The 12,797-nt window shown below is 42.3% G+C and overlaps 1 protein-coding gene across 1 annotated transcript in view; it reads right to left on the bottom strand.

Moving 5' to 3' along the window:
* Positions 1–12,797, bottom strand: part of adamtsl5 (ADAMTS like 5) — a 168,824-nt gene that overhangs the window by 48,351 nt on the left and 107,676 nt on the right. The window contains exon 4 of the mRNA XM_073068317.1: positions 791–945. Within this exon, the coding sequence (XP_072924418.1) occupies positions 791–945 (155 nt within the window). The remainder of the gene's footprint in view (positions 1–790; positions 946–12,797) is intronic.

The following is a 12,797-nucleotide window of genomic DNA, read 5'->3' as shown; positions in this document are numbered from 1 at the left end:
TGGCTCATCAAATCTGCTCTGATATTCGATCATGGCTGATTTATTTTCCCTCTCAATCCCATTCTCCTGCCTTTCCCTCATTATATTTGATGCCACTGCCAATCAAGAAACTATCAACTTCTGCTTTAAATATATCCAGTGATTTCGCCTCCACAGCTGTAAGCGGTAAGAAATTCCTCAGTGATGCACCATCAATAACTCTCTGAGACGTGAGGTGAGATATCGGCTTTTATTGACTGGAAGAAGGAACAAGCAGTAGTTGACCACCATACTACATCCTGGAGACTGAGGGCAGGGCTCAGGCCTCAATCGCCTTTATACCGGCGTCTGTGGGAGGGGCCACAGGAGCAGTCAGTGGGGGTGGGGTGGGGGCGTGTCCAGACAGGTATATGTAGTTCACCACGCTCAGATTCACCACTCTCTGGTTAAAGAAATTCCGGCTCATCTCTATTCAAAAGGGACATCCTTCTATTCTGAGGCTGTGCCCTGTGGTCCTAGACTCTCCCACTACTGGAAACATCCTCTCCATGTCCACCTTATTTAGGCCTGAGAATATTCAATAGATATTCACTGAGATTTCCTCCACTAACTCCAGTGAGCGATCAAATGCTCCTCATACATTAACCCTTTCATTCCTGGTATAATCCTTGCGAACTTCCTCTGGACCCTCTTCAAGGCTCACAATGGGATGCTTTTGCAGCCAATCTAATGTGGAAAATACCAGCATTGTTGATTTCCAATGTAGTAGCAAGAGATGTGCACAATACATATGGAAGTACTGGGCACTTACCTCAGGCAACGCCTGATCCGGAAAGATGCTCCCCCTCCACAAGTGCCGGAACAAACACTCCAACTGCTCCACCCTGACCATTCACCAATCCACACCTGTCGCCGTTGTCGGGGCCTGTTTATCCACTGGGATCTTCTTAGCTTCTGATTTGCAGCCTACTTGTAGAAATAAACATTAATGACATTGAGCAGTCAATCACTGTGCCCAACACAATGTTTCCAAATCCTTTACCACAGGATGGAGTTGCCACAAAGCGCGTGCCCTTTTAAGGTGTAGGAATAGTTTTAGGAAAGAGAAAGGTGTAGCCAGGTCGTCTTGACCTTTTCTTTTGCACCTAGATTTAGATGGTGATTAAATTGCAGTAGACTATTCACTCTAATGTACCAATGTGCAAGGGCTATTCACTAGTTTCCACACCTCTAACCTTCCAACACAGACTTCAATATTTATACTGTTTGAATTACAGATCAAATTCCAGTCTTACAGTGGAATCTGCTTCCACTGTTCTACAAGGCAATGTTTTCTGAGTATATTCCAATTCACTGCATAAAGAAAATCTCAACCTTCTGGGAGTTATAAAAACCAAAGATTTCTTGTCACAGCAGTCAAATTAAATTTGATATTGAAGTATGTATATGTTACATATACTACCTGAGATTCATTTCCCAGCAGACACAGGAGAATAGAACACAATAGACTTTGTGAAAAACTAGACATAAAGCAAGACTGACAAACGACCAATGTGTAAAAGAAGACAATTTGTGCAAATACAAAAGTACACACATAGACATGCACACACACTAGATATTCTGGCAAAATTGAATAAAGTATATTTTTGGCCCAATTATGCAGCTGCCTAATTGGTCGAAGTTTCTTTGAAATAGTTATAAAACAAACAAACTACTATTTTAGACATAGTTATAAAAAAGGCATAAAACAGACAAACTACTATTTAATTGAATAGAATCAGGCTCTCATGACCAGACTATATAACAGTTTCTTCCCCCAAGCTATCAGACTCCTCAATATCCAGAGCCTGGACTGACACCTTACTGTCCTATTGTCTTGCTTATTATTTATTGTAATGCCTGCACTGTGTTGTGCACTTTATGCAGTCCTGGGTAGGTCTGTAGTCTAATGTAGTTTTTTCTGTGTTGTTTTTTACGTAGTTCAGTCTAGTTTTTCTACTGTGTCATGTAACACCATGGTCCTGAAAAAACATTGTCTCATTTTTACTATGTACAAGCAGTTATGGTTGAAATGACAATAAAAGTGACTTGTCTTGACTAAATTGTTTATTTAAATGAAATACAGGACAATATCAATACTACTACAGTACTGTAAATCTGTCTAGTCATTTTTAATAGTTATCGGAGGAGTTTAGCATATGTTGCTGCATTCTTTTGTTTGACTATAAATGAACAAAATCTGTGCAGACACCTAGTGAAGATAATAGACTACCTTCATACAATGCTATCCACAACAGCATCCTCCGAATCTTAATTTCTATTGTAACATTTGAGATGATTATCAATACCTTCAAGTTCTTTGTAGTTCCTAACTTGCTGAAGTAGTGAAATGATTTGATTTTCATTCACAACCATATCTGGCATCTCCAAGCCCGAATGCTTGAAACTGCAGTGAGCAAAACAGTTACCGTAGTTCTGAATTGTCTTATTTCTTATTTCTCGCTAACTATCAGTGACAAAATTTACTGCTTTTTGAACACAAGCACATACAACAGCCACTATTTAAAAACGACTTGCTCTAAGCATGGTGTAGTGTCCAACGGCCACACAAGTGTTTGCATCTGATGCTAATTAGAAACTGTTTGGCAACAGTCCCCTGTTCCAATTAAGTGGCATAGTGTCCCAAATAAATGAAGGGAATCCCTGCTATTTTCTCAATTAGTTTTCATTTTATAAGAGTCGCAGTGGATTTCAGTAGTATAATATATATTCTGGTGCTATAATGTATCATATATAATATTACGCATTCACTGGCCACTATATTAGGTACACCCGTACACCTACTCATCAATGCAAATATCTAATCATCCAATTGTGTGGCAGCAACTCAATGCATAAAAACCCGCAGACATGGTCAAGAGGTTCAGTCCAAACATCTGAATGGGGACTTTGATCATGGAATGATTGTTGGTGTCAGAAAGAGTGGTTTCATTATCTCAGAAACCACTGATCTCCTGGGATTTTCACACAAAACAGTTCCTAGAGTTTACAGAGGAATGTTGTAGAAGATAAGAAAAAACATGCAGTCAGAGATAGTTCTATGGGTAAAGACACCTTGATACTGAGAACATGAGTTGTAAAGTCCCTGAAAGCTTGTAGAATCAGTTCAGAGTAGACCTAAGTGAAGTTATCCACGTCGGTGCAGAAGTATAGCACTTTGGTTGTGACAACCACTGAATACCTTCACACAACAATTCTACATCAATCCTATTTTATTGGTCCAACATTCTCATTGACTCGTCCGAGATTCTATTTCACTGCTACACTCAACCTGCACAGGAGGGGCAATTCGCATTGGCAATGAACCCAGCAGCACAATTGCCTTTAGAACATGGGAGGAGCTGGATTATCCACGAGAACGTACAGCTCCACACAGGCACACTGGAGGCTAGAACTGAACTAAATTCAGTTGAACAGTGAGACGACGGTTGTACTAGCTGTGCCACTATTGCGAATGAAGGTTTCAATAGGCTTGTGAGTGGTGAAAGTAGCTGGTTCTTGAATGGAAAGGATATAGGATCAGAACCTCAGGTCAGGGTCAAATCATAATCTAGTTAACACGGAAAGATTATCTCCTAACGTTTCTAAGTTTTAGGAGTATAACTAGTATTGGAGACTCATTTAACAAGTTAGATTTAAATAAGGATATCTATGGTCCTTTTTTCCCTTCCCAGAGATCTCATGCCTTGATGTCTTACCTGCATGCACATAAGGAGACATGAAGGCTGACTCAGAAGAAAGAAACCAGCATCTTACTGACGTGATTTGAATTCTCATGAACTGAACCTCCCCAGTATCCTGGAATTGCTTTTCTCTTAAGTTATATGAAACAGATCTTTAACATGCTATATCGCACTTTGTGATGATAACAAGCTTTTAACACCAGGCATCAATAAAATATGACACAAGTACCTACCACATACACCGACAAGGGGGCAAAACAGAAGTAGATTAAATACATTAAAATTGCAATTACCTTCCCAACTACATTTCTGGTAAAATGCCCACATCAGGTTCATTTCTTTCCCTTATCAATTCAGACTGTCAAGTAATCTTTTCAATGTCACAGATAACTGCTAGGCTTCTGAAACTGCTCATACTTCACAGAAAATTTCCATACATCAGATCTGGCCCGGTTGCTTCTGCTCTGCAGCCTTCTCTACCATGAGGGCCTTGTGATGAAACTACGCTTGTAACGTTGTTGGTGAGTTTGTAAACAAAGCTGTCTGTCTGCTCTCTCAGGCTGATGTAAAGAATCCATACAACATTTTGATGAAGATGTTCAGTGCTATATCCAGGCCTGAAGGCACATGCCACCAAGCTGAAGGGCAGCTTCCATTCTGCACTTATATGATTATGGGATGAATCCCTTGCACATTAAAATGGACCCTTGGCCTCACAAACAACCTCCTTGTGATCTTACCCGTTATCGTCTACCTGCGCTGCACTTTCTCTGGAACTCTAATACTCTATTCTGCCATGCACTACTTCCATATACTGTTGTAATGAATTGATCTGTATGAACCATATGCAAGGCATTCTTTTCACTATTCTTCAATGCACGTGGCAATAATAAACCAACTCGTCATGTGCAGTTTGGTGGTTGGGTGGAGATACGTCTCTCCCAATGGAGGCGCAAGGTGCTCCTTCCCTCTGCTAGCCTGCAGGTCACGCTTGTGCAAGGTGCAGTGCCTGCTCAGCCCCTCGATCAGGGTCACATGGGAGCTGGTGGTGGATGGTCATATGAGCAGCTGGTGCTCATCACAAGACCTGGTTATGCAACCACTGCCGCCGGGCAGAAAGTCTCTGGAGAATATTGATAATGGCTGTGGTCACCCATTTTGTAAAGACACTGCCCAGAAAAAGGCAAAACCAAACCACTTCTGTGGAAAAATTTGCCAAGAACAACCATGGTCATGGAAAGACCTTGATCACCTATGTCATACGACATGGCACATAATGAACAAATGATTGTGTGCAGGCTGCAATGGCAATTTACTACAGCAGTTCAAAAGTTCTCATTGAAATTCCAGGTATAAATTCTCAAGTGTGGATCAACTAGGGTACACGGGCATAGACCTTTTTAATATCTAATTATGCTTACATCATTTGATAGAGTTTTTGATAAGGTAATAGAGAAGGTTGATGAGGGAACTATTATTGATGTAGTGTATTTAGACTCCCATAAAGCAGTTAATAAAGATCTGCATAATACAAGTAATCAAAAATAATCCTAGGGAACAAAAGTTGTTGTTGCATCTGGATAGGAATTTAGCCAAGAGTGATCTGTTGCTTTTGGTCTGGAAGGGCCAGAATTAGGAGCACTATTTTTTTATTAATGGGGTTAATGACTTAGACTTAAAGGAACATAGCACAATTTCCAAATTTTCAGACAGCATTGAACATAGAAGCAGTGTAGAAGCACTGCGAACTGTAATTGACTTCTACTGGAAATGGATAGGTTGGTGGAATGGGCAGACACTTGGCAGATTACATTTAACATAAAAAACATGAAGTGAAAGAAGAACAAGGGTAAATGAAATAAACCAGAGGACACTGTTCCAAAAAGGTAAAGGAAAAAGATATCTAGGGGATATATACGCATATGCTCCGCAAGTAACAGGTCACACACCTGTACATACATACACACACACACACACACACACACACACACACACACACACACACACACACACACACACACACACACACACACACACACACACACACACACACACACACACACACACACACTAAAAAGAGCATGATGGATTTTATAAACCTCCCATTAGATGCCGATAATACAAGAGTAAGGAAATAATAATGAACCATTTTAAAACATATGTTTGGCCAGAACCGGAGTACTGTGTTCAGTTCCTGGCATCATATTTTAAGAGGGATGTCAATACCTTAGAGATTTACTAGTATGATTCCAGGAATGGGGGACTTCAGCTTTATGAATAGAACTGTGAAAAACGCATTTGCAAGGACACCTGATAGAGTAATTTAAAATCACAAAGGGGTTCAGATTTAACACAGAGATAAACTGTTCCCATTCGTTGAATAGTCAATGACCAGAGTATATGGAGTTAAGCTGACAAGAGTGCACCGAATGCAATGATGTAGTAATGCATTATTGCAATAATGCAGTAACTTCACACTCCACAACTCACAAACACACTCTCATCCTGTACTAGTCAACTTTCACCTTTTATGCTGCTCTTTCACGTTTATTATAATCATACCTGCAACTTTATACTGCCTTACATATAAATTCACCTCTCACTCTATGTTATCCTGTCAATCATCAGGCCATGCCCCCCAGGCACTTGGGCTGATATTATTTTGTGACTATATGTGCTGGATCGCAACAGTATAGAGTCATAGAATACTAAAGCACAGAAACAGTAGATTAGTACTAATCTGCCCAGTCCCATCGACCTGCATCCAGGCCATAGCCCTCAATAAACCTCCCAACTATGTACTTATCAAAGTTTCTCTTAAATGTTGAAACTGAACCCACATCCACCACTTCCGCTGGCAGTTCATCCCACACTCTCACCACACTCTGAATGAAAATGTTCTCCCCCATGTTCCCCTGAAACGCTTCACCTTTCATTCGTAACCCATGACCTCTAGTTCTACTCTCATTCAACCTCAGTGGAACAAGCCGGCTTGCATTTACCCTATTTGTGCCCCTCATAATTTTGTATACCCCTATCAAATCCCCCCTACTTTCTTCTATGTGTGTGTGTGTGTGTGTGTGTGTGCGCACGCCCTTAACTCCTGGTGGAGTCGTCGGGGCACCGTCATGACAAGCTTTTTACACCGATCTTTTTGGTGATTGCTCATCATACGGCGTGCCTTGGGCATCTGAAACCTGGCAGACCCCATCCCTCTCCAGGTTGGATTCGAAGTCCGAAGTCCGGCATTGATGCCACTACGCCACCAGCCGGCCAGGGAATAAAGCCCTAACCAATCCTTATTTATCAATCCAAATCCAAACCAATCAACCAATCCAAAGTTTCCTTATAACTCAGGCCCTCAAGTCCTGGCAACATCCTTGTAAATTTTCTCTGCACTCTTTCAATCTTATTCATATCTTCCCTGCAGGTAGGCGACCAGAACTGCACACAATACTCCAAATTAGGCCTCACCAATGTCTTATACAACTTCAACCTAACATCCCAACTCTTGTACTCAATACTTTGATTTATTAAGGCCAATGGACCAAACCTGTGGCGCCAGTATGTGTTGTGTGTGATTATATGTACTGTGTTTTCCACCTTGACCCCAGAGGACTGATGTTTTATTTTGCTGTATAGATGTGTATGGTGAAAACTTAAACTTGAATGTGAAATGAATAGAATTGAAGGTACAGTGTGAGGATGGGTGGTGGAGGCAGATTCAGTTGTACAGTTCAAAAGGCAGATGGAGAGGAAAAAGGATGGTATGATCCTGGGATAATGGCAGTGAAGTGGGTTGAGTTGAACAGCATAAGCCCTATAAAACTTAGAGAGTTGTATAACGTCACGAGGGTCATAGATAGCGTGAATGTGCTCAGTCTTTTTCTCAGGGTTTGGGAATCAAGAACGAGAAGGCAAAGGTTTAAGGCAAGAGGGGAAAGATTTAATGGGAACCTGAGGACAACAATTTTGCTTTTATCCAGAGAGTGGCATGTATGTATGTGGAATGAGCTGTCAGATGAAGTTGTTGAGGCTGGTGCAATAACAACTTTTAAAAGCCAGTTCAACAGGTACATGGATAAGAAAGGTTGAGAAGGTTATAGGCAAATGTGACTAGCTTGGATCAGGATTCTTGGCCAGCAGGGACCAGCTGGGCTGAAGGGCTTGCTTCCATGCTGTATGACTCTCTAACCCTATGGGTTTAATGGCCATCGTCCATACCGTAATCCTTCTGTGACGTTGCAGCTTTGTCCATTATCACGTAGGCTGCAGAGAGAAAAAGATAAATGCACAAAAAGAGAAAGAGGGAGCGAGAGAAATGAAGATGAGGAGCGATGAAGGAAAACACATCAGATCACCTTCTATAGCTGACAGGCCAGAAACAGTTTGATGGTTTTGGGCATGTTTATGTTCCAGTTGGCATGGGTGACCTCAAATATCTGGCCTGTGGCTATAAATCCCATACCTAGATCTTCCTGGTGTTGACAGATCTACGTTTTAAAAGAATGAGCCCTGAAGGCAAATAAACAGATGTGCCAAACTTGGGGAATAATTCCTACAAGGGCGAGTATAATTCCTAGAGTAATTCCTTCAAGTCACAGTATGAAGCAATTTTAAGCTATGGTTCGAATGTGATTGACACCAATCCTGAGAAACACACAAAGCGCTGGAGAGACTCAGGAGGTCAGGCAGAAACTTTGGAGGGAAATGGACAGTCAATGTTTCAGGCTGAGAACACCCATCAGATCCTAACAGGTGCCTGAGACTAACCTGGGGTGAATTTTCTCCCCTGTGGCACATTTTGAACTCAATTCTAATTTAAAAGGTTGCGGCTCAGGTCTAATTCTAAGGACTTAACCACAAAAAAAAATCTAAGCTGATGCTCCAATGCACCATGGAGGGAAGACTGTACCATCACAAGATCATCTTTTGGCTGGGATATTAATGCAGACCCCTCGCCTCCTGCCTGGTGAAGTAATGGAACCCATGCAGCTAATACAAGGAAGAGAATTGAAGTTACCTCTCAATCAGAGTATGCTCTGATCAAGCACTCTACTACACTAATCCTACACTAAGCCAATTTTATTCTTCCTACATTCTTATCAACTCTTCCCAGATTCTTCACATTGGGGCAATTTAGAGTGGCCAATTAGCCTACCAGATCTGTGGATGGCACAGCAGCTAGTACTGGTGCTTTCCTAGGTTTATCCTGACCTCCAGTGCGGTCTATGTAGAGTCTGTGCATTCTCCTTGCGGCCATGTGGATTTCTCCTAAATGTTCTCATTTCCTCCCACCCGTCAACGTTCAGGGTAATTTGTTAATGTAAATTCCTCCTAGCGTAGGTAGGAGTCTTGCCCCTCTTTGCAAGAAATACCAGCTAGTTGAGTGGTGCCACAGCAACAACCTGGCACTCAGTGTCCATCAGGTGAAAGAGCTGATTGTGGACTTCAGAAAGAGAAGGACCGGGGATCACGAACCAATCCTCACAGAGGGATCAGAAATGGAGAGAGTGAGCAATTTCAAGTTCCTGGGTGTCCAGATCTCTGAGGATCTAACCTGGTCCCAACATATTGATGCAGCTAAAAAGAAAGCAAGACAGTGGCTATATTTCATTAGGAGTTTCAGGAGATTTGGTTTGTCACCTAAGACACTCAAAAACTTCTACAGATGTTCCGTGGAGAATACTTGGCAGGCTGCATCACTGTCTGGTATGGGGGAGGGGGGGGGGGGGCTGCTGCGCAGGATCAAAAGAAGCTACTGAAAGTTGAAAAATTAGTCAACTCCATCTTGGGTACAAGCCTCCGTAGTATCCAACACACCTTCAAGGAGCGGTGCCTCAGAAAGGCAGTGTCCATTATTAAGGATTCTCATCACTCAGGACATGCCCTCTTCACATTGTTACCATCAGGCAGGAGGTACAGAAGCCTGAAGCACACGCTCAGCGATTCAGGAACAGCTTCTTCCCCTCTGTCATCCGATTCCTAAATGGATAGTGAACCCATGAACACTACCCTATTTATTATTTATATTTTTGCACTATTTTAAATTTAACTATATAATATACCGCTGTGAGAAGGACGTGGGGGACCACTCACAGAATCTTTCCTCCAAGACAACCACTTTGAAAAAAAACAAGTGGTTGCCGAGGCTCTGGCAGAGTGTGGCACATAAAAAGAAAGGTTATATACACACACACACACACTCACACAGACACACACACACACACTCACACAGACACACTCACACAGACACACACACACTCACACACACTCACACAGACACACACACACAGACACACACACACACAGACACACTCACACAGACACACACACACACACACACTCACACAGACACACACACACACACAAACACACACACACACACACAAACACACACACACACACACACACACACTCACACAGACACACACACACACACACACAAACACACACACACACACACAAACACACACACTCACACAGACACACACACACACAACACACACACGCACACACACACACAAACACACACACACACAAACACACACACACTCACAGACACACACACACACACTCACACAGACAGACACACAAACACACACACACTCACAGACACACACACACACAAACACACACACACTCACACAGACACACACACACACAGACACACACACTCACACACACACAGACACACAAACACACACACACACTCACAGACACACACACACACAAACACACACACACTCACACAGACACACACACACACAAACAAACACACTCACACAGACACACACACACACACACACACTCACACAGACACACACACTCACACAGACACAGACACACAAACACACACACACTCACACACACACACACTCACACAGACACAGACACACAAACACACACACACTCACAGACACACACACACTCACACAGACACACACACACACTCTCACAGACACAGACACACACACACTCACAGACACACACACACACACACAAACACAGACACACACACACACAAACACACACAAACACACACACACACACACAGACACACACACACACAGACACACTCACACAGACACACACACACACACACAAACACACAGACACACACACTCACACAGACACAGACACACAAACACACACACACTCACAGACACACACACACACAAACACACACACACTCACACAGACACACACACACACACACAGACACACACACTCACACACACACAGACACACAAACACACACACACACTCACAGACACACACACACAAACACACACACACTCACACAGACACACACACACACAAACACACTCACACAGACACACACACACACACTCACACAGACACACACACTCACACAGACACAGACACACAAACACACACACTCACAGACACACACACACTCACACAGACACACACACACACTCTCACAGACACAGACACACACACACTCACAGACACACACATACACACACACTCACACAGACACACACACTCACAGACACACACACACACAAACACACACGCACTCACACAGACACACACACACACACACACTCACACAGACACACACACACACTCACACACACACTCACACACACACACACACATATATTAATACTTATTGTAATTATTTATGTTTTTTATAGTTTCATGTATTGCGTTGTACTGCTGCCGCTAAGTTAACAAATTTCACAATATATACAGGTGATATTAAACCTGATTTTGATTCTCATGTTCTTAGTATTATATTTTTATTTGCAAAACTTGTCCTATTTTGCAAATTGTCAGTCTTGAGGATGGAAGAGTGAAAATAAGACTAGTGGAGATGGATGTTTGATGGCTTGTGTAGACTGTGACATTTTCTAAACATTTCCATTTCACCAATTTGAATATTACCCTTTAAAAGGAATTAGATAGTTCTCCTGGTCTTCTTTAAGCTCTGGTGGTGGTAATTGGAACTGAAATACTTCATGAGGAATATAACTCCTCTGCAGTGGGATGAGTGGAGATAGGAGGGAAAGGAGTAACATTAATTGTCCATTTGGCCCCAAGAGGCTGCTCCAATATTCAACAACTTCAAGAATGATCACACACTCTAACACATTCCTGCCCAGTACCTATATTGCTCATTCCCTTGTGTCTTTAATATAGTCATCTGCAGCCCTTTGAATTCCAAAAATTCATGGCCCTCTGAATGAGGAGAAAAAGATACTGAATTCTGATGATGGGAACACAAGTGCTTTGTTCCATGATCTTGAAGAGGTGGGGAGCATTTACCCTGACAAGGTCAATCTAATGAGGTACAAGTTTCACATGACCTTTAATGAGCTGAATTCAATGTTTGAACTTTGAACTATGATTCCATAGTTCTCCCTTTCCTTCATACCTGCCAATCTATGTCAAGCAGCTGTGGGCCGTTCATCCACTGATTATTGTTGGGCAGTCTCCATGCTGGGCAACACCGTGGTTTCTACTCTCAAGTGCCAACCTGCTCTGTGCAAAATAACCACAATGATCGGAACCATTGTAACTTTCTATCATGAAGCACCAAAAGCTATGAGTAAAGTAGTGAGTAAACCTCATGCAATTCTAATGGGATCCATAAAAACAAACCATCGTAATCCTGTTTCGCCTGAAGCTAATTATTCTTTTCTCTGGATAGACAGGGTTCATGCTTTGTAGGTTTCTGACTGTTCTACCACTATCCCCACAGGGCTGGTTGTTTATATTTTGCATTGTAACTTGCAGTCAGCTGCTAACTTCAGAGCCGAGCTTGCTTGCTGGGAAAATAGGAAGGCAAGACAAGAGAAGCTTTATCAAGTGGGGCTGGCCAGACCAGTGGAATCCTGAGGCTAGGATACTGAAATAAAATGACCTCGGTGAGAAAGTTAGTTACTTTGTACTTGTGTGGTATCCAGTACCAAATAAGGGGGTATTATCATGGGACGGTAAATTGGTGGATGTCTATCCCAATCAATCTCATAATATTTTCTTCTCAGGATGTTGGCAACTTTGGATGGGCTGTATGCAATTCCCATTCGTCGATGGGAAATT

Source organism: Hemitrygon akajei, chromosome 16 (genome assembly GCF_048418815.1).
Source record: "Hemitrygon akajei chromosome 16, sHemAka1.3, whole genome shotgun sequence".
In the NCBI taxonomy this organism is placed as follows: domain Eukaryota; kingdom Metazoa; phylum Chordata; class Chondrichthyes; order Myliobatiformes; family Dasyatidae; genus Hemitrygon; species Hemitrygon akajei.
Note: the sequence above shows the minus strand (reverse complement) of the source record. Positions and strands in the feature narration are given on the sequence as shown.